The 23,707-nt window shown below is 36.7% G+C and overlaps 1 protein-coding gene across 3 annotated transcripts in view; it reads left to right on the top strand.

The window, feature by feature from the left end:
- Nucleotides 1-20,928, top strand: part of lrch4 (leucine-rich repeats and calponin homology (CH) domain containing 4) — a 57,682-nt gene extending 36,754 nt beyond the window's left edge. Inside the window, exons 5-19 of one of the 3 annotated variants that reach the window (XM_039669299.2) lie at nt 540-786; nt 868-961; nt 1,085-1,193; nt 1,344-1,438; nt 3,362-3,420; nt 7,051-7,185; nt 7,570-7,647; nt 7,916-7,967; nt 8,072-8,135; nt 9,727-9,822; nt 9,923-10,020; nt 10,225-10,362; nt 10,540-10,617; nt 15,107-15,196; nt 20,560-20,928. In XM_039669299.2, the coding sequence (XP_039525233.2) occupies nt 540-786; nt 868-961; nt 1,085-1,193; nt 1,344-1,438; nt 3,362-3,420; nt 7,051-7,185; nt 7,570-7,647; nt 7,916-7,967; nt 8,072-8,135; nt 9,727-9,822; nt 9,923-10,020; nt 10,225-10,362; nt 10,540-10,617; nt 15,107-15,196; nt 20,560-20,715 (1,589 nt within the window). In that variant the 3' untranslated portion in view covers nt 20,716-20,928. Of the gene's footprint in view, nt 1-539; nt 787-867; nt 962-1,084; nt 1,194-1,343; nt 1,439-3,361; nt 3,421-7,050; nt 7,186-7,569; nt 7,648-7,915; nt 7,968-8,071; nt 8,136-9,726; nt 9,823-9,922; nt 10,021-10,224; nt 10,363-10,539; nt 10,618-15,106; nt 17,216-20,559 lie in introns of those variants that run through there. The other 2 variants (XM_039669300.2, XM_089128563.1) reach the window with 2 other exon arrangements.
- Nucleotides 20,929-23,707: the final 2,779 nt, after the last annotated feature.

Genomic DNA, 23,707 nt, shown 5'->3' with positions numbered 1-23,707 from the left:
ACATGTCCTATTACTTCAGTTAACATTTGGAAATATTGCATAAAGCCATAGTGTATTACCTTGCAAGATAACAGAAATCAAGATGTTGTGTAAAATTCCAAAACACAAGGAACCAGTGTGTTATATGGATATCAGAGGAGAAGGCTTTTATAACAAGCTTAAATCTCTCTTTCAGATTAATACAATGGACACAAAAAATATTTGGACATTTAAACCACTCTGAAAGGATGCGAATGTCATAGAATTAGAGAAATGATCAACCAAAAGTGGCTTTTGTTTTAAAGAAAGATAACGTTTATTTTAGAGTATTGGGACACTTTCTGGTTGTCAAACATTATTTCATAGCAAGTGTGAGGAACTCCACCTGTGATTGGACACCTGTGTGAACTTGAGGAGAACTGACTCAGAAGAGTGATGTTAGTTTTGATTTGTGATGTATATTTGTTCGTAGATTTATTTGGAAGTGTCCAAATATAAGTTTTGGATTCACTATACATATATTAGATTGACTCATCTAGTTGACTCTTCTCTCAACTCAGAGTTGTCAGAGTTGCCTCTCGTCCGTTTGGATGTGTCGTGCAACCGCATATCCAACGTGCCTGTGTGTTACCGTCATCTGCGGCACCTCCAAAGCATCATCCTGGACAACAACCCCCTCCAGATGCCCCCTGCCCAGATCTGCTCCAAAGGAAAATTCCACATCTTTAAATATCTGAACATGGAGGCCTGCAAAAGGACTCAGGACCAGTTTGAGAAAGCTCGGCGGCCCACAACCTTCAACAACTGGTGAGAGATCGTCAAGGACGAGAGGTCTTGGGGTGTCGAAAAAGCTTTAATCGCTTGTGTGTGTGTGTGTGGTCTCTTCAGTCTAGATCAGGACCTGTTCCCCGGTCAGTATGGTGGCCTGGATTCTGGCTTTAACAGCGTGGACAGCGGCAGCAAAAGATGGTCAGGAAATGAGGTATAAAGAGACCTCTAAGCACTAATGCACCATTTGGACTATGGTTGCTAAAGGCTTATCGAGAGTAATTTTATTGGATGATGCAAGCGGCTGTGTATGTGCGTCTGTGTTGTTTCACTCTAGTCTGCTGACGATTTCTCGGAACGGTCATTGCGATTGACTGACGTTTCCCGTGAACACACAAATTTTCTAGAGGAAGAGGAGAGAGATACGTCACTAGAGACACCCAAAGGTAAAGGTTAAAGGAATCTTAAGATCTTAAGCTTAGTAGTTCCCAACCAGGGGATCTAAAATAAAAACGTCAAAATAAGCTTTAAAATAAAAGCTACTAAACATCTAAATATTGTTAATTGTTTGTCTCTATAATGCTTCCTCTCTGTAGTGAATGGAGAGCTGGAGCAAGTGGATTTCATAGACAACAGCGTAATGGAGGAAGAGGAGGAGAGGTGTCACCTTCCACTTACAGAGTCCCCTCAGGTCAGGAGGACTTACTGCAGTACACTGAACATTAAAGGTGCACTCGGTACTTTTTGTTTTTCGACCAGATGGGACTCTATGATGCGCTGGTCTTGGAATTTGAAGATCTATATTGACAACTATTGGCAACAAACAATAGTTTGTTAGTAGTCTATTACTGATATCAGTAGCTAGATTTGCATGCAGACTTATAATCTCTTCGGTTAAATATTTCGACTTTGACCAATCAGAACAAAAACCACCTCAGTAACAGCAATAAAAACATGGTGTGGCCGTGAAAAACAGGTTGTCTTGTCATTTTAAAGGATTAAAAGGTTGTTGAGAGACTGGATGGACAAAAAGTAAGAAGCAATGAGAAGCAATTCAAATCAGTTTCTGAGGAAATGAAAGTTGCGGGAATCTTTCAATCTGACAGCAATGCTAATAGGTTCTTGTTGCTATGGTAATGTTGACACGATTATACCCATTTACATATGCAAAACTACAGAGATATTTTTAGATTACTTTTTGCTTTAGTTCAGGCTAAATATAAACAATACAGTCAGGTTATATTTGAATCTGTTGTAGAAATACCACATTTGCAAGCATATTTGTTATCTGTGATTAGTAACTGATGAAGTGAGAAATATTCAGCTATTTATGTGATCTCAACATGGCTGCCATTGTGCTGTCTACTACACTATTCTTTAGGGTGACAACTTGGTACCGCCTACTTTTACAGTACAGTACTTACAGTGTACTTACCTAGAAAGTACTGGCTAATATAAGGCAAGTACATGGTTTAGGGGTAGGTTCAGGGTTAGTACAGTGTACTTACCTAGAAAGTACTGGCTAATATAAGGCAAGTACATGGTTTAGGGGTAGGTTCAGGGTTAGTACAGTGTACTTACCTAGAAAGTACTGGCTAATATAAGGCAAGTACATGGTTTAGGGGTAGGTGCATGGTTAGTACAGTGTACTTACCTAGAAAGTACTGGCTAATATAAGGTAAGTACATGAGTTAGGGGTGGGTTCAGGGTTAGTACAGTGTACTTACCTAGAAAGTACTGGCTAATATAAGGCAAGTACATGGTTTAGGGGTAGGTTCATGGTTAGTACAGTGTACTTGCCTAGAAAGCACTGGCTTATATAAGGCAAGTACATGGTTTAGGGGTAGGTTCAGGGTTAGTACAGTGTACTTACCTAGAAAGTACTGGCTAATACAAGGTAAGTACGTGGTTTAGGGGTAGGTTCAGGGTTAGTACAGTGTACTTACCTAGAAAGTACTGGCTAATACAAGGTAAGTACATGGTTTAGGGGTAGGTTCAGGGTTAGTACAGTGTACTTACCTAGAAAGTACTGGCTAATATAAGGTAAGTACATGAGTTAGGGCTAGGTTCAACCTAGTTATTAGCCAGTAATTGTAAATACTACAATAAGTACATAGTATGTACATGTGTAACAGGACTGTAAAAGGAAGCGTTACCCTAGAGTTAACTTTTACGTGGGGAAAAATAACTTGGTGCACCTTTAAGTTAACTAACACTTACATTTTCAATATATTTTCAGACATATGTACTACCGTTTGAAAGTTTGGGGTCGGAAAGATTTTTTTTTATGTTTTTGAAAGAAGTCTCTTATGCTTATTACCAAGGCTGCAGTTATATGATCAAAAATATAGTAAAAACAGTCATATTTAAAATGACTGTTTTATATTTCAGAAATCATTCTGATTTGGTTCTCAAGAAACTTTTTTTAACAGCATTTATATGAAATATAAATGATTTATAATTGTAAATGTCTATACTGTCACATTTGATCAATGGAAGACATCCTTGCTGAATAAAAGTATGAATTACAAAATCTTTCTGACCCTTTTGAACTTTAATGTAGAAGTCATAAGATATAATTATGTAAAAATAATGTCCCCTTTCTCCATGACAGGAAAATAGTGAAAGTTCCAGCAGCACTTCCTCCCAGAGCCCTGATTCTACAGGCAGCAGGTAAGGGCTTATGCTGTTTGCACATTCAAAATACATACATCGCGGACAAAACCTGTTATTATTAAAATGTAAAATGTCTTTGAAAGGTCCTCACATAAAGAAGGGCCCCACAGAGCTGTCAGAAATAGGAATTTGTTTGCATTTAAGCCATGTCAAAATAACCACGCTAGTGTATTTCGATGTAAACGCTCGCTGGCTTATCCAGCCTATTGGGTGACCGATATTAGACCTACAGTCACAAGATACTGATCTGAGCTGAAGTGTGGTTTTAAGTTATCTTACACAGTTTCTTGCTAGACACGTTTATTTTTCAAACATTTCAAATAGTTTCGGCTTGATCTGCATCAGATAGTTTAGCAATCTGTCAGGCAGATGGAATATTTTCTTTCCAAGGAACAGAGTGAAATTTTTCGTCATAGATCTGCCCTCAGTGTTGGCTATGGAGAAACGTCAGTCATGTAGACATACTGCATTCAATATAGACAATGCAAAATAAACTGAGAGTGCTAGGGAGTCACAAAGAGTGCACAAATTTGAATGCATTTGAATACAGCTGGCAAGGATCTGTACTCGTGCTATGTAACGTGCGGGCGGGCATGATAAATGGAGGAAAGGAAGACATTGGACTGTCTCATGGCAGCAGGCCGGAAAATTTCCAGTCGCTCTTCTTAGAGTGTGGTTTTCCAAGGTGTTTCAAAACATCATTGTGAAGATCAAAATGCAGAGGTATAAAAAAGAAGCTGACAGTGTGATTTGAAGGCCACAGTGACGTCCTTTAATTGATTATAATACATGTTCAGATAGTTGCTGTGAAACACAGTCTCTTAATTAAAGTCTGCTGGATCCCTATGATTACGCAAGGTCAATCCGCGAGGGAGTGCTGGGAAAAGTCAACAGTGAATTTCCACCCACAGTTTCAGTATAACTGGGTATCTTACTGTCATAGTTACTCAGTAAACTGGTCTGCTTTATTCAGTGTTATAACAGCAGACAAATTAAAGATGGTACAAAGAGTACAAAGTAAAAATCAAATCTAAAAACAATATTCTTCTGTTCATTATTCCATCTACTGTATGTGGGATATATCCAGTGTTTCAGATACTTGCAGTGGCTTGATTCAAAGTAAATGCTGCTCCACTCAAACTTGTAACATGCATTTTGGGAGTGTTATGTGTGCAGTGTCATCCGTTTCACTTCATTTCTAATGAGAATTGTTTGCAAACCTGCTGTCAACAAAGGAAAAGGTTTAAAATCTCCCTGCTGTTGTTTACCATAGTAAAAGTTGGGGGTATTAACATTGGAAAATGACTAAATTTACAATTGTACTACAAATAAAATTATGAATATTAAATATTTCATTATATACAGTGCAGTATTATCATTGTTACAATATATTAATGGTTTAATACTTCTATTAAATAATCATAATAGAAAGTATTTATTACTTTATAATCAAATTGAAATGTTGCTGGTTTTTATTTTTCTTGTCACTTTATGGTTACTGAAAGAGGTTTGATTTTGTTCGTGTAAAGATTTTAACCAAGTGTTAAAACCACAAGTTTTTACTCGAATTGTTCAGCCCTAAAATTATGATTTGCTCTTAAGAAAATTCGGTAACACTACTTGAAGGGGTGTGGATAAGACTGACATGACACCTTCATAACCACGACATGATATATGTCTTGAATATGAAATAGGGTTTATACATGTTTATGACAACTGTCATTAAGTGTCATTGGCTCAATAATGACATTTTGAATGCAAATATGACATCGTTTAAGATGTCTTTGTTATGAGATCTTTTGTCAGTGTCTTTGTCATGACTTCTTGACATAGGCCATTAAAACTGTGTCATGAATATTTTTCGTGACCTCAACTACAATGGTACTAATTGAATTTGTCATTAAAAAGTTATAATGGCACCAACCACCTGACAGTTTAATGTAATGTTAACCAATAAAGCTAAGTGGTTGCTAAGTTTGATAATTAATCTGCTATATGCTATATGTTGTTTCATATACATGCTATATCATGTTTATGACAGGTTGTGTTGTCTTAGTAATGTCAAGTTGTCATGACAAAGACTCTGAAGGTTATGATGTATTGGTTTATGTCAAGGTGTCATAACAAAGACATCTCAAACAATGTCATATCTGCATTAAAAATGTCATAAACTGAGTGAATCACACTTAATGACAGTTGTCACAAACATGCATAAAACTCCCTTCATATTCATAACATGTCATGTCATGATTATGAAGGTGTCATGTTAATCCTATGCACAAAAATTTCAAAAAAGTAATTTGTAATATCTGTGCAAAAATCCCCTACAAAATCATCCCAGTCATTTTAGAATATTTAATTCTTCCCAAATACAGATATTCAATAATTCTTTTAAAAAGTGTAAAAAAAAAAAAAGTATTGCAATATATAATGCAGTCAGTTCTTTCACCCCCCCCCCCCCCCCCCCCCAGTATCATGTAGTCCTACGCTTTTCCTCCTGCTCTTTGAGTTTGTAGATATAATTAGTGCAGTTTGCTAAAGGCTGGAATACACTCCATGACTTTTGCTCAGATTTGCTATCTGGAGGAGTCAATGCTAGTTGCCGAAAGTCAAAGCCAGTCTGAAGAGTTGACAGATTTCACAGAAAAATTGCAGTGTGCGATGGTTTGTGTGTGTGTCTGTATATATATATATATATATATATATATATATATATATTAGGGCTGTGCAAAAATTAATTGCGATTAATCGCATCCAAAATAAAAGTCTGTGTTTACATAATATATTTGTGTGTGCTGTATATAATTATTTTGTGTATATAAATACACACACATGCATGTATATATTTAAGAAAATGTGTTATTTATATATAAAATATTTATATTTATATAATATAGATTATGTATATATATATATATATATATATACAGAATTTAAGCACAACTAATTCTTAAATATATACATGCATGCATAGGTATTTATATATACAAAATAATTATATACAGCACACACAAATATATTATGTAAATTTTTGCACAGCCCTAATATATATATATATATATATATATATATATATTCCGAACACATTTAGATTTAGAACACATATCTGTTTTCATCTGATATCTTCAAGCAACAAAACACATGTTTCTGCGTGAGTTTGTTATGTTTGGAAATACATAACAGTCTGATAGTGTGAGATTCTCTATCGTTTAGTTTTTAAATCCAATCCAAAGTTGTGTAGAGTATTTGCAGCCTTACAGCAAACATGAGTTACTATTATTGCTCCTAACTCCTAACCATAAGCGATAGCTAAAATCATGTGGTTCGTTTTGGAAAGATGTGTTATTACGTCTCTAAGCAATCAGACGTATGATTTTCACCTGGTGGGTGATTAAATTGGACTAAAAATCCCTTAGACTTAAATTGCCATATTTAGTGACCAGAAAATACTAGACTCTTTTGACTCGAGCCAGTAAGTAATCACCCGCGAAACTGAGTAGCAAAGACTAAAAACCACACAAAAACTTTAGCAACCACCTACAACACCCTTGTAGAATGGATTTGTATATTCAGTAGTGACTTTTTGGTGAAGGCTTAAACATAAATCTCCCTTTGACTTCCTTTCAGGATATTTGTGATTGGAGATGGTTCAGACTCCGGCTCACCATCCAGTCCCACTCTAGAGGAGAGGAGGAGGCCTGGAAACTTGCTTATCTGGCAGGAAAGAGAAAGAGCCCAGCAACAGAGAGACAAAGCCAGCACGTGAGTGAATGATGGGATTGAATGAATCCAGGAAATGTGGAAGTGAAACACAAGTGAATGGTTGATATGGCGAAAAGGCTGTTTGGCCTAAGAGGCGATAGAATGAACAATCCTGTTTGCTAATGCACAGCAAGCACGTCTTCAAAAGCACATAGCGGATTTAAAATGGCCTCTATTATTTATTTGCTGATGCTATGTCGAGGAAACCACTGTTACCAGCTGTCATGTGTCTTTACTTCATTTGTGTCTTAAAGAATGAATCATAGTAAAACACAGTCAGAAGAAAAACATCAGGGCTCTCCCAGAATGCTCTTTTTTATGAACAAGTCCTGTGTGCTTTTGTATTAGGAGGCTATTGACTAATAAGCATTTGTTGTCTCACAGTTTGCAGAAGATTATTGTAAAAACAGGAAGTAACTTGGCGACGACGACAAAGCACGGAGGAACAGGAAGCATTTCAGGGTAAGAGTGGAGTGAATGGTCCGCATATGCGTTTATGTGTTTTTGTTTTGTTGTGGAATTCTGTATCTCTTTAACAAAGAGAAGGCACAAATCTGAATTTGAGACCAGATTACTAGCTGCGGCGGCGTAAATAACAGTCAGGTCAAATAGCCTGTTGTCATAAAACATTAATGATGTGGTTGTTGTTTTGCTAGCTCGTTAGTAAAGTTCACAAAGCAGTCAATGTATGTTTTTGTCGGTTTGTGATTTGATCTCTGTGTCCCTCTAGTGGTGATTCAGATAGCAGCTCTCCACCCAACGGCCCGAAACAGAGATGTGCAGTGAGTCCTTCACTTTTACACTCTCCCTCCACCTCATTCTGTCATAAATGCATAATATTATCCTTAATGTGTGTTTAAGACTTTTCTCTCTCTCTTTCTCTCAGAGTGCAGATCAGATTTCTCAGTCCTCTCACACAGGGTCATTGCAGCGCTCCATCAGTCGCACAGGTACCTTTCATGCTTGATATTTCAGCTGCTTTTAAAGGAAAATGGCATTTAAGATCTATCTTCATTTTTTAAGACCACATAAAGTCGACCTTTTTCGTTGGTAAGTTTATATAGCTGTTTGTGAATGTAAAAGGTCTGCAGGGTTTCAGAGATCTAAGTGCATGATAAATGAAGTTGTCCCCCAAAGAATTGAGTCATCAGTAATTCCACCCTTACTTCCTGCATGAACCTACATAGGTTTAATACAAATTTGCATAATGCCAGACTATGGTCTTAATTGGCTGCCCGTGAACGACGTCGATAATTGTTACTGTTCGTATCTTTGTGTTCTGAAAATCTGAGGAAGCCTCCTTAAACCATATTTTCTGTGCTGCACACAGGAGTAACAGTATATTGTGCCGCTCTTAAAGTGACAGCAGCTTAATATTGCTGCTGCGGTCTCTATTTTAACACTAATCAAACTAAAGACAAAGAGGAAATTCACTCGCTGTTTTTGACAAAAAATCAACCTTTTATTGTATTTGTAATGTATATTGTATTTGTAAAGTGAAGTGTTATTTTTTTATTGGACCTGGATACCTGAATATCTTAAAACACTGTTTATTAACAAACGTATCTTTTTTCAGTTGTATTTGTATGTGCTGCGATTTATCATTTTTAATTATTTACTTGTCTTTAATAATGCTTGAAATTTTTGTTTTTGTTTTTGCTTTGGTAATTTTAAACCATAGGCAAGTTCCTTCATCACTTATCACATGGATATCACACAAACTATCAAAAAAGTTGATATATATTAGGGGTGGTCACATTAGCTGAGGAAAAGTATTGGCAATAGTGCAGTGATGCGCAAAGCATTGCTCAAACAGAAGTGACTTTCAAACTAAGCTGCATTCGGTTGCTCAATGCTGCCAATCCACATGACCAACTTAAACACTTTGCCGATTCTGCATGGTGAAATCCTCTACCCTTATGTGAAATTCCCAATCATGTTGATTGCTATAGAAGTGCCTGAATTTCTCCGGCAAAAAAAAAATGGTCTGTCTGTGACAGACAATCGACATGCAGCCATTCAAACGAAAGAGTTTCTTACAATTACCCATAGAAATTCTTTAGAAATGAAGGCAGTGTGACCACCAGAGGGCAGTGCTGTTACAAAAGTGCTTTGACGCTTTTTGACAGTTTTTCTTTTTTAATAATAATAATAATACATTTTATTTTATAATGCGCTTTTCTAAAACCCAAAGCTCTACAAACAATAAAACACACGTAAAATACAAGTACAAAAGTAATACAAAATAATTATTACAGTACACAGCATTAGGATACTAATCATAAGTCTGTATAAGCAATTTTAAAAAGATGTGTTTTTAACAACTTCTTAAAACTGGCCAATGTGGGAGTCATTTCTGGCCATTTTTTAATCTGATTGGCCAATGTTAATATTTTCTGTTGAATGTTTGCTTTGGTTTCCTTGAGAGCAATGTAATATAGAAACAATGTATTGATTACAGTTTTGTTTAATTAATGTTGCTTGTTCTGCTGATGCTGTAATTTTAAGTATTTAATGAACCTTGTTTGTGACATATTACAGATGCGCCCTCCGTGAAGCCCTGTTCTCCTACAGGTTCTGCTCCCAAACCCAACAGCTTCTTATTCCGCACGTCTTCACGCTGCAACGTCAAGACTGGTACACAAACACACACACAGAGGAGTTAATATAGGATTGTAGGACCTATAATCTTGATTTGGTTAGTAATATATGTTGTACCCTATTGCTCTCTTCTCAGGATCAGGAAACAGTTTGGCGGAGTCTGGCCGCAGCGAATCACGCTCCACACTCAGATCCCCACGAGAGGACAGAACAGACATCATGCAACTGCGCAAAGTAAAGAGCCATCCTGTATTATTCATCTCTCCATCTCGAGCTCTTCTGAGATGCCTTACCCCATTTTTGTTACTATTATCTTAGTTTTTACCGCTTGTTTACCTTGTCTTTATTTTTTATATTTTTTAATCTGATTGCGTAGTTTAAGAAGCATTTTTGATGCATCTTCCCAGTAATATCACTCTTTCCATGTTTCTCTTCCAGTGTTTGGAGTCACGTCTCAAGATCTCTCTGCCTGATGATCTGGGAGAGGCGTTGTCCAATGGCACAGTTCTCTGCCAGTTGGCCAATCACGTGCGACCTCGTTCCGTGTCAATCATCCACATCCCCTCTCCGGCAGTGGTGAGCTAATGCTCGAATCTTATTCTCATTATGGACAAAACATAATCTAGTATCTCTAAAAACAAACACTTATAAGAAGATCCACCTTTTTATGTGTGGTCCTTATCTGGAAGAAGCTGATCCCAGTTTTTAATTTGCTTTCTAATGAATATCTGTGCAATCTTTCTGTCTGTTCAGCCAAAGCTGAGTGCTGCCAAGTGCCGCCTCAATGTCGAAAACTTCATTGCTGCATGTCGTAGGCTGGGAGTCCCTGAGGTAAACATAAATTACTTTTTTTTTTATTGTTTGCTGCTTTTATCATCCTCCATATTATTTGTCTTCCTGAGACATATTGTGTGAGCTGTTTGTAAACGAGACAAATCCACTTCGCCCACTGACATGTGACTGGTAATGCTTTTTTATGTTGTTTTTCAAGTGCTTCAAGCTCGATTTGCTACTTTTTGTGCTTTTTTTTTTCTTAAAGGGGTAGTCACCTCAGTTAGTTCATGATGCTACAAAGCCAAACGCATTTCATCCGTGGAACCCCAAAGGAGATGTTTAGCAGAATGTCTTAGCTGCTGTCTTGTAATGCAGTGAAAGTGAATGGGAATTGTGCTGTCAAAATACAAAAAGGACAATAAAAGCACCATAAAGCCATAAAAATCATCATAAAAGTAGTCCTTAACCATGTCTTGAACATTGGGGGACCAAAGTTTTTTTGGCTTATTATTTCAAGCTGCTGATTTTGCTATATGACATCATGACTTTTGCGTTTCGAGTCAAGTGGCGTGTTATCTCTACGCATTTTGAGCTATCCGCGTGTATGCGTGTATGTCTACGCCATTAATGTCCGAGTGATTCCGCATGTTTGTACACGCCGTCAAATGTCCGCACGAAACGAAGCAAAGCATAGATCTACATCTGGGAAGCAATTTTTTTTTTTTTTCATAGGATGGTAGGGGAACACTCATAAATGCCATTAACCCCAGTGACGGGTAGGTTTAGGGACGGGGGCAAAGAACGTATATTGACAAGAAGTGAAAGCCAATAGAACGTTCCATTGCAACACCAGCGCCCAGCAGCAGCCCTACACTTCCGCCATTTCGGGGTGAAAGCGACTAGGCAGTCATATAACATACATATATTTAGTCCAGTGCAGAGATCATTTTTAGGTTGAAATAATTAGGCTAGGTGATTATTTAACTCACAACAGTTAACTTTATAGCAGTTAAAAAAGAAGTTGCTACTTAACCGGGCTTTTACCCCCATATAACTTGAAGTTGGGAAGTTTGAGGATTTAATTCATTATATTACTTATAATATAATGAATATTCGTTATATTATATATTACTCTCCACATTAAGTGTGATAGGTAAGAATAAAGTGATATCAGTTCATAAAGTTATGATAACATAGTTTCCTGGGAGGTACACATACTTACAAAAATAAGTTATCAATGAAATAAATTCAGCAAATAAATGTTGTACTAAAATGTAAATGTTTGACAATAAATATGTAACAGCAATAGAATGGCTTTACAGTAAACAGTTTTTTTTTTTTTTTTTTTTTTTGCAGTACTAGCCTATCTTATATTAATGACGCAAGACCATGTAAACAAACAAAAAATCACAGCCAATGTCGAAAGTGGCAATTAGTTATAGGATAACGGACACAGCGCATCAATGATCATCATGTTTGTAGCATGATCCAGGGGATTAAAACGTCCAAAATATATTTCAGGCCTAGTGGAGTTGGTAACTAATAATAGTAGTAAAAGTGTAAAGTTGCATACAATGGAAATACTCACTAATGCAAGAAAAAACTACCTCAAAAAACTGTTATCAGTGCTGTTGTCCAGTAACTCCAGTTGGAATTTTCACCCCGATATGGCTGCCGCGCTACCGAAGCGCCATCTAGTGGCTGTTACCAAAAAAGCATCAGAGTTTCGCCTCTTGTTCTTCTATACTCTTTGACGGGGGTGAGGTAAGTCATATATTTATATATACAGTAATGTAACGTTAAGTCAACGACGTTCATAAACACGCTGAAAAGCAATTATGCATGTTGATAGAACGGCAAAAACGGAAATACGAATTGGCGTGTCATACACACACTACTTCATGAGATCAGTCTGGATTTTGAGTTCAAAATGTACAAAATTTATTTTAAGAACCCCACTATTAAAGATACTAGATAAAGAAGGGGGTAAGCAACATAATGACACGCGAACTACACAACGCACTGATCAGCAGGCAACAGATAATGTTAACAGAAATAAACGAAATAAAACACAGCTTATCAGCGGCTGGTGGAAACATCATCACACAGCACACAGGGCTCTCTCGACACTCCACTCAAGCCCTTCTCTTTCGGTGCACGCCACGCTCTTGACAGAGCTGAAACTGTGATCGAAGCACTCAAGCCGCTAGAAACAAATCGTAGTAGGTCAACCTCCGTGCCCTTCTCTCCCCGCTCTCTCATTACGTTTCCAGCCCAGAACATCACTGAATAGGCTGCAGGTGCGCAAGGGTGGAGCCTAGTCCGAAAGTGAGAGAGAACCAGATCAACCAGAGAAATACAAGCACACACAAATAAACATAAGGCTCAGGTCGTAACAATTTAATGAGCGAGTACATCCTGAATCCGTTTTCCAAACATTGTTTTTGTCTTACCCTGAATCACTACAGTACACCTATAATAAGTGTTTATTTTCGGACAATTTTAGACTGGTATGGGTCGTACCAATGCCTGCGTGACTCGTCATAGACATAAACCGAGAGAAGTAGCTCCGGCTACAGTGTTCTTCTGCAAGACGCATACAGTTCTGTTTATTAACCGCTAGAGCGACAAAAGTTACCGACTGCACCTTTAAATTAATCAAATAACTAAAGGATTAAAAGGGAATGGAAAAAAATAGTAAAATAAGTTCTAGGTCTATTTGTTGTTATGAATCAATAAAGTAGCCCTCAATCAGGTCATGGGGTCTGTACGACCCCAATCGACTTTTACTTAATAAAAAAAAGGTTCCCTTCATCTCAGTGGCATAAGATTTTGTCTTTTCATTCATTATCTATCTATACACACACACAAAAACTGGGCTTGATTTGGTTGTTCTGAAGGAATGTAAAAAAAAAATGTTTACACTTCTGGTCTTCGGGGTCAATATGACCCCACATTGAAATGAATGGGAAATGTGAAAAAAAAAAACGAAATATATTTTCTTCATGTGTCAAAAAAAAAAAAAAAAAAAAATCTGGCATAAATCTTTACAAACATTTTTTAAACGGAAATGAAGGCCTAGTACTAGAGCATAAATGCAATGCATCATAAAAAATAATATTTCATATGCAAGCTAATGGTGTAGTTGAGGAATTGTGTACTTTATCTCCAAAAACACAGCATTAATGAATAGATGAGAAGTAAACAGAAAAATTGTATATTATTTGTATGATTAAAAATGAATATTTTTTTTGTACAATTACTCAATCAATTGTTGGGGTCGTATAGACCCCGAAGCCCAGAAGTGTAAACAGGAAACGAAGACCATTTGAAGGTTAAAAATAGTTGCATTATTTTAAAATATGCACACAATTTATTAATCTTATTCACATGTCTAATATGTCAAAAATGCAAAACGGTTCTTGTCTCTTCACATTCAGTTATGAATTATATGAATCATGTAAATGATAGCATATTTTCAGTTCAGAAATAATATTAATGTCTGTTGTTGAACATTTCTGTTGTAAAACACTTTTCAAATATTAAATGTTTAGCTACTTATCTCTCCACTCACTCTTTCACCGTTAAAGGTAAAGCACTCCTGGTTAAGCGTTTTCTACCCAAGCCGTCAAACTGAAATCATTATAGAGATTTAAGTTTGTTCTTGTAAAGATTATACCCACAGACTGATCTCATGAAATGACAGGCCAATTCGTATTTCCATTTTTGCCGTGCTATCATCACGCATAATCGCTTTTCAGCGCGTTTATGAACGTCGTTGACTTAACGTTACATTACTGTATATATAAATATATGAGCTACACCAACCCCGTCCCTAAACCTACCCGGTTAATAGCATTTATGAGTCTTCCCCTACCATCCTAGGAAAAAAATATCGCTCCCCAGATGTAGATCTACATTTTGCTTCGTTTCGATCGGACATTTAACAGCGTTTACATACACGTGGAATCACTTGGACATTTAACGGTGTAGACACACGCGGATAGCTGAAAATGCATATTGATAATGCATATTGACATGTATGTTTACACAAATGTCTTGATGTCATGTTGATACCCAAATCTTTCAAGCCCTAAAAGGATGTTAAAAAAATTAACATTTAAAATGAACTTTTTTTGTTTTATTATTTCTATATTCTATGCAGCTGCACTTTCCAACAATCACCCCAATCATCCTTGAAAGATTTATTCTTTCCAAGCATAGCTATTTAAATTAATCTATTGAGACTTCCTGCATTTTTCAAAAAATGTAGCGCAGAAAAACAAAATATCGTTCAGCCTTAGACATTGTATGTACACTACTTCTATAAACATCTCATTTAGTGTTCCACGGAAGAAAGAAAGTCATGTACGTTTAAAAAAAAAAAAAAACAAGGTGAGTAAATGATGACAGAGTTTTCAGTTTTGAGTGAACTATCCCTTTAAATGACCCTGCTTTCATGTGTGTGTGTTCAATACTGTGTCCATTCATCTTTGTTTGTCCTCTTTGCATTGTTCTTCCTTTCCTTTGTCTGTCTGTTTCTCAGATGGAGTTGTGTTTAGCGTCTGATGTCCTGTGCAGTAAGATACCTGCAGTGCATCGCTGTGCGACGGCGCTCCTGGCAATAGAGGAGGAGGTGAACGAGGACAAGAACGTCACCTCTCCCTCCGTCTCTCCTTCCTCCCCTTTTTCCAGCGGCTTCCTGCTCTTCTACTCTCTCCTCATGGCTTTGCTCTACCTGTTATACTGCCAGCTTATAGCATAGTGCCAGCGAGCATCAATGTGTAAATGTAACGAATACATCATTTCTGTACTGTGTACACGCATTGTTGACAAGACCTGCACATATATAACTCTCTACACATAATGCCTTTCAGCTTACACGTTAAAGCTCCTCACAGATATTCAGGTTTGGAAACATATATGAGAAGCTCTATAAATGGTGAAATACTGAAATATATCGCAAATTATCAGAGGTCTAGATCGGATATCCACATTTTCCCACATCAAGAAAGTTATAATCAACTTTTTCTGTTGAGGATGGAGACTTTATTTGTACATAGACAAGGTTTCCACTCGTGAAGGGCTGTTTCCACCTGATTGCCTTAGCGTTGCAGTTGATCCCAGGATAGTTTATACACATTCTAGAGGGAATGACTGTCTTTGTAAGGGATATCCTCAGAGTTTTAAAGCACTGGCACACACTCCCCATCCCCCCCTCTTATTTTTCCTCTTAAAAGTGCCTCAGAAGCTTGTGGTTTCTTTCTGCTCACACAGCAGTGCAAATTAGTTTGTAGCATCTGGTAAATCTGTTAACAGTGTGGCTATGGTACTTCTCAGCTGAATTTGGTTTAATTCACACGTTGTAGATACCTGTTAAGGCTGGGACTGCGTGGACTATTTCACTTTCCTTTTCTTTCGCTCATATCTTTTCGACTGTGACCACCAGAGGGCAGTGGTGTTTCCTAAACTGTTCCTTTAACACGTTTTGACGGTACTAATATGATTCAAAGCTGTGTTAACCGTTTGTTTGTTTGTTTTTTTAATTCATGTTTTGGTTTCTTGAGAGCATCTTAATATAATTCCTGTATCAAAACTGTTCACAGTTAAGTTATTGTTTCGGTTTATTTATGTTTTTTCTCCGTTCTGATGAAGCTGCATTTGGTGGAAACCCCAGTCTCGCTGAGCACATTACATTTGACTAATTAAATTGAACAGATTAATTGAGTAATATGCTTATGATTGCTTTTATGTGCTGGGGAGGGGAAAAAAACAGTAGGGGACATTAATAGCGTCTTTTAAATGTGTAGGCTATATTAGATACTGCTTGTGGACGCACAATGTGGATAAGCAGACATTACCAAATTAAACCATTTTTTTTTTAATTGATGATGAAATAGTTGCGAGTCCTGCTTCTCCTCAAGCCTCTTCAGCTGCCGTTTGCTGGTTCTAAATGTGGCCATAGTGTTTTTGTAGTCCTGTAATGTGCCATGAGAACCTATTTTCCGCGGTGCTGTATGCTGATGTTGCTTTTGTACTCCGTGCCTACTTAATGTGATTTAGGAGCTTTGCTGACAGTTTACTAACGAGAAGCCTCTCATCTGCTGTGAACGATAAGGAGAGAGAGAGAGAGAGACTGGGAAACATGGGTAGGTGAAGGGATATGTGCTGTGTAATTAGTTACCAACGTGCATTTCTCATCCTACGATGTCTTAAACATATTTTAAGGGATGTTGATAGGGTTTTAGAACATTATTCATTGTTATCAACGCTAAAGCTAATCATAATAGACATTTAATTTAAAATGAATCCATTTTGAAAATGAACTCAGACACATTTCACATAGATGGACTTCATCACAGTTGCTCTAGTCTAGAGGCTACAGCCAAATGAAATGAGGATTGTGAAATGTTACTGTCCATGTTGAAGGCTTTTACAGAAGACTGATAATTATACACACACGTTAGACAGTTTAGAGGGCACTAGATCTACACGAATGTTTCCGTCCAAATGTTACCTAGTTTAAACTGTTGCAACACACGAAATGTATTTTGTTATATTTATAAAATACTGTGTATTTAAGAAGTTAAGTTTATATTGATATAAAGAATTTTTTTTTTGTCTGTAAAGAAATTATTAAAAAAAGGAAACTGATTTTTTACGTGTGGTCTGCTGCTTTACGTGTGCTTTTGTCAAATGTTCATGACTCTCGCTCATGATTAATTCTGCTTTGGTTCTTTGTCTCTGTGCTGAGGATGAAATCCTCACGCCAGCTCGTCTCTGTAGCTTATGAGTCCAGATATACTGTGCCCTTTGCTAAAAGGTAAGTGTTGATCCATTGTGTGGGTAGTAGAAAGTAGAGAAAAGGTAAGTATAGCTACACAAAGTAAAAGTACACACTACTACACAGTGGGTAGTATATTATAATTTATAATTAAAAATGCCTTTCTCAGATTTCTGGACCCCACTGTGTCTTTTTCATATTATAAATAAAGTATACACTAGTTCATAAGTTTGGGGTTGGTAAGGTTTTTTAAAAATGTTTTTGAAAGTCTCTTATGCTCAAGTCTGCATTTACAGTATTTGATAAAAACATACAGTAAAAACAACTCTAGATAGCATTTACTGCTATTTGCACTAAATAGCAGCAAAAAGTATTGTCTTTGCACTGTGGTAATTGCATCAGACACATGATCTTTCATGTGATTTGGTGCTTTAAAACACATTTCGTTATCAATGTGAAAAACAATTGTGCTGTTTAATATTTTTGTGGAAACCGTAATGCATTTTTCTTTTCATTATTTGATAAATATACATTTAATTTCACTGTAAAAACATACTGATGGTTTAACTTAAAAAGTAAGTAACCTGGTTGCCTTAAAATTTTAAGTTCATTGAACTGGAAAAAGTGAGTTAATACAATGAAGGAGAGTGATTTAATCATCAGAAACTCAAAATGATATGTTATCTGAACTAAAGTTGATTTGACAAAAGAAAAAAATGTGATTACTACACTTAAAAAAATATTGTTGGTTTAACTTAAAAAAGTAACCTGTGTTGCCTTAAAATGTTAAGTTGAACTGGAAAAAGTGAGTTAATACAATGAAGGAGATTAATTTAATCATCAGAAACTCAAAATAATAAGTTATCTCAACTAAATAAATTATTATAAAGTTGATTTGACAAAAGAAAATATGTTGTGATAACAAATCTTGAAAATATTTATTTACAGTGTTGAAATAAACTCTTTTGTAACATTATTAATGTCTTCACTGTCACTTTTAATCAATTTCATCCAAGAAAAACTTACTGACCCCAAACTTTTATGGTAGTGTACAGTATACAGTATATCTTCATAAACTGTAGATGTACTCTAAGATATTTTATTGTATTGCATTATTTGGAGCCACTCATCTGCACAAACAACTTTACAACACCCAGAACAAACCAATTAAACCAAGAAAATAACTGAGCGCAAGAATTCACACTTTACCATACAAGTTCTTTTAAAGCTTAGCTTTTTGTACAAAGTGAGAATGGCATTTTTGCTCATTCTTCTTTTCACAGTGCTTGGCATTTAGACCAAACAGTTTCGGATTCATCAAACTTTAGACTTCAAATCTTTAGGGTCTCTCAAATACAGCTGCTCCATAGCATTCAGACTTTTAATCAAGACTGGATGAATGTCATTGCCCTGAGAAAGCAGCGTTTTTAAATCATCAGAGTCTTTCTTCCAACCACACTCCACCAGTGTTTCAGTGTAAATACACTAATAGACGCAGGTGTCATGTGGAACACCTCATCTGTGTACGGGTGTACTTTAATCAAGCAATTATTTTGCTTGCTTCTGAACTCATTAAAGTGTGTCAAAGCAGGAGGGGTGAATACTTATGCGCTCATTTGTTTTCTGTTTATTAATTTTAATTATTCATTAATTAACTGGCCAGCTCGTTTTTCACTTTGACATTGTAAAGTACTGTGTGTTTACGGGTGAGAACAGTTCAGTTAACCCTACGGTGTGGCATTGTCTTCTAATGATGGAACTTTTTTTTTTTTTTTTTTGCCAAATTGTTAAGAGATTCTTCCAAATAATATATTTCTTTTGGCAACTCTGTACCATTAAAGAAAATCTATTTTAATTTCAGGATTCTACTCAAGTTTCCCTATAATTAAGTGTGATGAGCTTGAATTTGGATATGCATTTGGACCTTCTTTAAACTAATTTTTTATTCTGTTCTTTGTGACATTTCTACTCTGAGATTTATTTTTTTTTCCCTGAACACATGAAACATTAATCATAATTGGGATCTGCATAATTCTAATTACAATAAACACCTCCAAATAAATAATTAATTGCAGTAATTGATGCCACTAACAATAAGGAAATGCATCACTGCCATTTGCCATATGCGTTCATACTTTCTCAGTTTATTGTTAACTATATTAGACAAAAAAAACGTGAGAATCTGAAAGCAACAACATCGATTTAACTTACCAGAGAGGCAGCAAAAATCTTCAGCAGATGTTGAAGAAATGTACTGAAATGTTTTTAATAGGGCAATATGAGGAGCATGTGTTGACCCCCAGGAAAAACAACCTTGGAGAGAAAAAATCGAGTTTGTGTCATAAAAACAACATTATTGGATTCTTAAAAGACAGTGATTTCAACTCAACAAAGTCATATGTCGTTGTTTTTTTTCTAAAAAAAAAAGCCAAGAAAGTGAATTAACCTACCATATGGCCTATAACGGCACGATCGAGGTTTAAAACATAATGCGTTCTTATTATGTTAAAGCAATGAGCTTAACGCAAAATCTGATATATAGCCTAGCCTACTGCATGTGTGATATACAGCCTGAATATGGCAATAAAAGCCCATGCAGCCCGTTCATAATCTATATTTAATGTATACCGTTAGGGTTGACTGAACTTAATCATTGGAATGCATGATGGATTCCCAAGATGGTGAAGTGCTGGCTTGTTATGCGTACTTCAGCCTGGATTGAAATCGCATCCTGTCTGTGAAGTGCTATAACTGCATGACTGCATCTCTGAAAGACGGGGTCTTGCTGCTGTGCCATATAGTCGCAAATTCAAAGAAATTGTTTGGTGATCAAGTGTTGTTCTGCATGCATTGCATGTCCTTCCTGTATCCGTGTGTCATAAGTGCTTCGTGTGTGTGTGATCCTGTATCTTGCATGTTGTGGGTACTTGATATAACAGATGGGAGTTTCATTTCAACACCATCCTTATAGGTGCATGGAAAGCTTTTCATAATGAGCCAAGGATCTTGCTTGTTTACCCCGAGTGCACTTCACGCTTAAGCATCTCCTCATAGAAGCCTATATTTGCAGATTTTTAGGGGCTTGCAATACAAGAACCACTATTCCTTGAGCCGTCTGTTTATGCCAGGATGTTTTATTGCTTATTTTATCAACCATTTGTGTAAACAAACTTATATTGGTATTCTTTCTTCTCCCCTCGATCAAATCCCACCAGGACGCACTGTGTCCATCGCAGTTGATTCTGGAGGAAGAGGGGCTCACGCGCGTCGCTCAGACTGTTCAGGCTCTTCTGGAGGTGCCCACATCAGGTGCCCGTCGCTCATCCCGCCAGGACCCATCAGGGATTCCCCTTCAAGATGGCTCCTCCTAGAGTCATCGAGTTATTTTTCTAGCACATGTCAAATACGATTTTTTTTTTAAAATGTTAGAAATGATTATAAGCCATTGTGTAATAGCTCAAATGATTAGCATTTTCTCCTGTTGCAATGCATGTACAGAGTTTTTTATGTAAATTACAAGAAAAATTCATTGTGGCTATTGAAACAGACAAAATGATGCATAATAAAGCAAATTTAACTTAAAACTGCTTGTTTGTTGCATATTTACGCAGAATATATGACTGATGCAACTCAAGACGTGACCTAAATGAGCCTCGTTACTGAGGAAGTCGGCCGTTTTTGTGTAATCATTTTGTAGGTGCTTCCTCATAATTGAAAATGAATTACGTTTGTAATCTTGGCTTTATTACAATGCAAGTTTAATTGGTTTTTCACAGGTAATTACTCTTGCGGAGAGGCAAAGGTGGCAGTAATCCTGTGATAAGCTAACAGCAAGCTCTCGGGCTCCGAGTGTGACGTGTGCACATTTGGAGTGTCGGACAAATGATGTGGCTCCCTCCCTATATAGCCACCCTTATTTAGCAATAACTGTATGTGAATTTTTCTGTTTAATTTGCTATATGAATTGTTAGAGAGTGTAGCTAAAAAGCAGAACCTTTTAACCTCTTTGTTTATATTTTAAAGCAATGACTAGAACTAAAACTTGAGAAAAGGAGTCATTTACCACCAGTTGGGAATAAAGAGAATAGCCAGCATATTTTATTCCATGGTTTGGTTGAATTCTACTGTAATGTAGACTGCGGTCTGTTATTTCTTGATAACAGGTCTCTGCTAAGTTTAACACACCATAGCCATGAAAAACAGAGTTGCTATTGACGCAGGCCTATGTCCCGAAAAAATTGAAGACCGGAAGTATGTCTTTTAGTAGGGATACGGCTCTTCCGGTTAGCTTTTTTACAATGGTGGAGTTCGATAGATACAGCTGGACCAAATCTCTCCGCAACTTGCCTGAAGTCACATATGACGATGTGGTTCGGATGGTAAATGAAAATTCCCAAGTGGGAACGCGTGAAAGCTGAGGTATGGCTGTCTACGTCCTGATGCAGAGCAACCCGGTACACCCGGTAAACTTTAAAAAAAATCCAAAAAAAAAAAAACAAGCATAAATGATTAGTTGAGAAGTAAATTTAAAAAAATGATATAAAGTTTTCCATAAAAAAAAATTATTTCCTTATGCAATCACTCTAAGTCTGGGGTCAATTTGACCCCAAACAGCTTAAGTGTTGTCCTTTTTTAACTGTGATTAAGGAGAGCCAGAACCACAATGACCATATCAGCCCGGTTCTGTCAACCCTGCACTGGCTGCCTATTAAACATCGTATAAATTTGAAAATATTGCTGATTACTTACAAAGCACTAAATGGTTTATCTCCCCAGTACTTGAGCTCTTAACACATTATAGACCGTCATGTCTATTGCAATCTCAAAATCTGGCCAGTTGATAATTCCTAGAATATCAAAATCGACTGCTGGTGGTAGATCCTTTTCCTATTTACCTCCAAAACTTTGGAATATTAACATAGTAACACAATAACTAACATTGTCCAGGAAGCAGACACACGCTATGAGTTCAAATCTAGACTCAAAACACATAGCCTAGCATACACAACACACTATAGACTTCAATAATTCAATGTTAGGCTGCATAGATTAGGTCATCTGGAAACGGGAACACTTCCCATACAGTAAATCCTAATGTACTTGTTACATCATTAAAAATAAGGATGGCATTTACGCCAATATTACTCTCTCTGTTTATCCCGAGTTTTACCGCAGTTCGTCGGATCCAGGCCATATCCGGATGTGATGAAGGACCTTCGCCTGGACACGGTGACAAAGCAGTCCTGAAGTGTCAATTAGTCTCTCTCTCCTGTGAAGGCCCCCTTCCCTTTACCTCGGTACCGATTTTACCTCTGTACAGATAAAACGTTGTCGGGATAATTCCAGCTCACATGGCTACGCGGAAGCAATAAAAAAAATTTGGTATAAAAAATGTATCAAGGCTTGGAAAGCTAAAACAATGTCTGTTACTTTAATTTCCTGTTATCACTGTAAGGCTGCTTTGAAAGAGTCTATTGTTAAAAGCTCTATAAATGAAGGTGACTTGACTTGTGTGTAATTAGCGAAATCATTACACAGCAGGTCAATCGCTGTAATCTGTAGTCAGATTTTTTTTTTTTTTGTTTAATAATTGGTTTCTCGGTTACTGCACACCGTTCAGACCCCGAAACAGCAAAACAACCTGCAGCATAACTTCTCCATTAGGATTTATTCACAACTGGGATGAGGTTTAGGTTTTAGAACATAGTGTTTTGTTTACCACAAAGATAGGCTACTGTTTACATCAATCAAAAGGCTAGCATCTGACTAATTTAAATGCTTAATGAATTTGCTCCCAAATGCTTTAGAGGTTGTATAGATCAACAACAAACATATCCCTTTGAAAAGTTGATCTTGTTACCCTGATTTCTCCTGCTATTCTCATCCCTATCAAACCTACAACCCAATAGTTGAAATGCATTAACAGAAGGTGAATAAGAGCATTAACACAGACCCTTTATTTCCTTTGCTATATTTAAGGCCATTTTGAATCATGTTCTCCCAAAACTAAAACACTACAGTACTTTCCTGAACACCAGCTTTCTATCATAAGCCAGGAGCTGATCATATTTAAATATAAAAGTTTAAAGTAATATGGATAAACGTCATTTAGGCGGCGCCATCTTTGGAAAACAGTCTCGACAAGTCGAACCATATGATGGTAGTGGGATGAGTGACGTACACAGTCGATCTAGTACATAAAATAAAAGTTACATCCTAAAGCACCTACTTTTTGTTATTCTGGAACAGTCTTTTGTATTCATTTCATGTCTCATGTAGCCTATTTGTTGTAGTTTACCTTACTATTTCATTACATTTTACCATTATTTTAGCATCTCTGAAAAGTTGTAATTTATCACAATA

This window comes from Pimephales promelas, chromosome 1, assembly GCF_988280905.1.
Source record: "Pimephales promelas chromosome 1, fPimPro1.hap1.1, whole genome shotgun sequence".
Taxonomy (NCBI): Eukaryota; Metazoa; Chordata; class Actinopteri; order Cypriniformes; family Leuciscidae; genus Pimephales; species Pimephales promelas.
The sequence above is the reverse complement of the archived record's forward strand: the minus strand, read 5'-3'. Positions and strand labels throughout refer to the sequence as shown.